Source organism: Myotis lucifugus, unplaced genomic scaffold (assembly GCF_000147115.1).
Source record: "Myotis lucifugus unplaced genomic scaffold, Myoluc2.0 scaffold_276, whole genome shotgun sequence".
NCBI classification, from domain to species: domain Eukaryota; kingdom Metazoa; phylum Chordata; class Mammalia; order Chiroptera; family Vespertilionidae; genus Myotis; species Myotis lucifugus.
The window spans coordinates 1,653,094-1,656,118 of record NW_005871324.1 but is presented as its reverse complement, the minus strand read 5'-3'; the positions used below and the strand labels follow the sequence as shown (position 1 = coordinate 1,656,118).

The window sequence follows — 3,025 nt, the reverse complement described above, 5'->3', positions numbered from 1 at the left end:
GCCCCCATCGGAACCTTACCTGTCCACAGGGACAGGTGGGAGGGGGCAGAGGACAGCGTGTCAGCATATCTGTCAGGTTCTCCCTCAGCTGAGGAGCTGGCCCCAGTCACCTCCACGGGCCTCACAGGGCAGCAGAGACTGCCTGCCTCTCTGCCCCAGGGCCAGAGTGATGGGGAGACACTCTGCTCACCCCAGCAGGACCCACCCACTCACGCCTCCTCGTTGTTGAGCACGTCCAGAAGCTGGGCCACGAGGACTTCCTTAGGGAGGGCCTGGCTCCGCTCCACAGCCTCCAGGAAGAGCCGCTTCCCAAAGCACAGCTTCCTCCAAGGCGTATCCAGCAGCGCATTGCTCAGCCCATAGGTCCCTGCAGAGAGGGGTCAGTCCACCAGTGCAAACGCCCCACTGTCTGAATTTAGGGTAAGCTCCCGCCCACCCACCCAGCACCAGGCAAGGTGCCAGGATACAGCTGGGGGCCCTGAGGCCAGGCTGCCCCACACTCCAGCATCTTCTCTATGGGTATTCCCAACCATCGGCATGGCCAGAGGTGGAAAACTCAACTTGGTGGGGCACCAATAGGAGACAGCAAGGTACAGAGGCCAAATGGCCTTGACAATAAGGAATACACAACCTGAAATCCAACTGGGCAAAGGAAAGGGGGAACCACCTCCCCATCTCACTCTCATCCCTCCCTAAGCTAGGAAAAGGCTTCATTGTGTGGGTCCACCCGAGCAGGTCAAGGGTGGGAAAATCACAACCAGAGGCCAGGAGGGTGACTGTCCCAAATCGGTCCTGGCTCACATCAGCAGGTAGAGAACCCACCAAATCACAACAGCCCCACCTAGTGGGCACGGGCAGGGGCCTCCTCTACATGCTGGCAGGGACCCTGGCTGGGGGAGCCTTAAGGTCTTGACACAAGTTTCTCAGAACAAGTTCTCTGTGGTTAATAGAAGGCATCACCAAAAAAAAAAGGGGGGGGGGTTCTCATGTCAAAAGAGAGAGAGACAGAGAGAGAGAGAGACATGGCCTTGAAGTGGAGAGGTTACAGCAAGTAGCAGGGGTAGCGGAGCTCAGAGTCATACGTCCTGAAAGATACACTGAGGACAGGGAGCCACCAACCTCTCCAGCTGCCAGACTTTCCAGGCAAGAATTTGACTAAGTATGGCATGATTTCAGCAACTTCCAAGGAAGACAGCCCTGGCTCTGCCAGGCCCCCATAGCCATGCCACCAACCAAGAGAATCACTGTGCTTTATCTATCAGGAGTGACGGGAAAGGCCACTCATCAGTAGTGCTGGGCATCTGGGCAGCCACATGTAGAGAATGGAGTGGAACCCCTACCTCACACCATATACAAAAATCAATCCAAAATGTCCCAAAGACCTAAATGTAAAAGCTAAAACTATAAAACTCTTAGAAGAAAGTATAGGGGGAAAGCTACACAACTTTAGATTAGGCAATGATTTCTTAGCTATGATACCAAAAGCACACACAAAAAACAAAAAAAAATAGAAAAAATATAAAATGGACATCATCAATTTACAGTGATGCACTTCAAAACTTTCTTGATCAACAAGAAAGTAAAAAGAAAACTCAAAGAAGGGTAGACAATTTTTGTAAATTATATATCTGATAAGGGACTAGAAGCTAGAATATATAATGAACTTCAACTTAAAAATAAAAATACAAACAATCCAATTCAAGATCTGAATAGACATTTCCTCAAAGAAGATACAAAAATGACTATTAAGCACACAAAAAGCTGCTCAATATCATTAGCCACCTGGAACATGCAAATCAAAACCACAATGAGATACCACTTCACACCCACTAGGATGGCTGTAATAATAATAAATAAATAAAACCACAAATAGACAATGACAACTTTTGGCGAGGATGTGAAGAACCTGGAACTTCCTATACCGGTGGGAATGTAAAATGGTGTAGCTGCTTTGGGAAACAGTTGGCAGTTTCTCAAAAGATTAAACAGTTACTTTATGATCCAGCAATTCCACTCCTACGTATATACCCAAGAGAAATGGAAACATGTGTCCAGACAAAAACTTGTAACAAATGTTCATAGCTGCATTATCCGCACTAGCCAAAGGGTAGAAAAGAAAACCCAAATGTCCATCAGGGGATGAGTAGAGAAACAAAATGTAGGATATACATGCAACGGAATATAATTCAGCCATAAAAAGGAATTAAACCCTAATTCATGCTACAACATGGATGAACCTTGAAAACATGCTAAGTGAGAATAGGAAAAGCCATGGAGACAGAAAGTAGATTGGTGGTTGCCAGGGGCTGGGGAAGAGGAGGAAAGGGTATGGTTTCTTTTTGAGGTGATGAAAACGTTAAATAGCAGTGATGCTGACAGCTGCACAGCTGTGTGAATATATGAAAATCCACTAAATGGTACCCTTAAATGGGGGAACTATGACATGTGGGTTATCCTATATAATAAGAGAGGAATATGCCATTACGCCCTGAGGTGTAACGACCAAGCGCATCACAACCAGATCACGAATCAGCAGGAGGGTGGGCCAGGAGGTACAAGTGGGCTGTGGAGAGCTACAGGAGGGGGCAGGGCAGCAAGCTATTAGGAGGGAAAGTGGGGAGAGTAGTGGGGGGGGCGGGGGAGCTACAGGAGGGTGGCAACGACCTACTGGCTACAAAGGCCGCAGAGAGCTACAGGACGGGGCAGGGCAGCAAGCAAGCGGGAGGCAGGAGAGCTACAGGAAAGGGCAGGGCAACAAGCTAAGGGGGGGGGGGTGCAGAGGGAGCTACAGGAGGGCGATGGAGAGCTACAGGAGGGTGGCAACGACCTACTGGCGCACGGATTCATGCACAGGCCTACTAGTATCTCAATAAAACTGTTACTAAAAAGACAGTGACATGGACCAGGCGAGGGCAGGCTCAGGGATGAAACAATAGGATGTAGGTGAAAAGAATTTCTTCCAAGCAACAATCTAGCAAAAATCAAGCATCTCTAGTCACAGAGTCGCCAGCACTGAGAACTGAGG

The 3,025-nt window shown here is 48.7% G+C and overlaps 1 protein-coding gene across 3 annotated transcripts in view; it reads right to left on the bottom strand.

The window, feature by feature from the left end:
* LOC102429127 (transport and Golgi organization protein 2 homolog) overlaps positions 1–3,025 on the bottom strand; it is a 19,055-nt gene that overhangs the window by 4,080 nt on the left and 11,950 nt on the right. For all 3 annotated transcript variants that reach the window (XM_023763201.1, XM_023763202.1, XM_023763203.1), the window contains one exon: positions 214–367. In XM_023763201.1, coding sequence (XP_023618969.1) covers positions 214–367 — 154 coding nt within the window. The remainder of the gene's footprint in view (positions 1–213; positions 368–3,025) is intronic.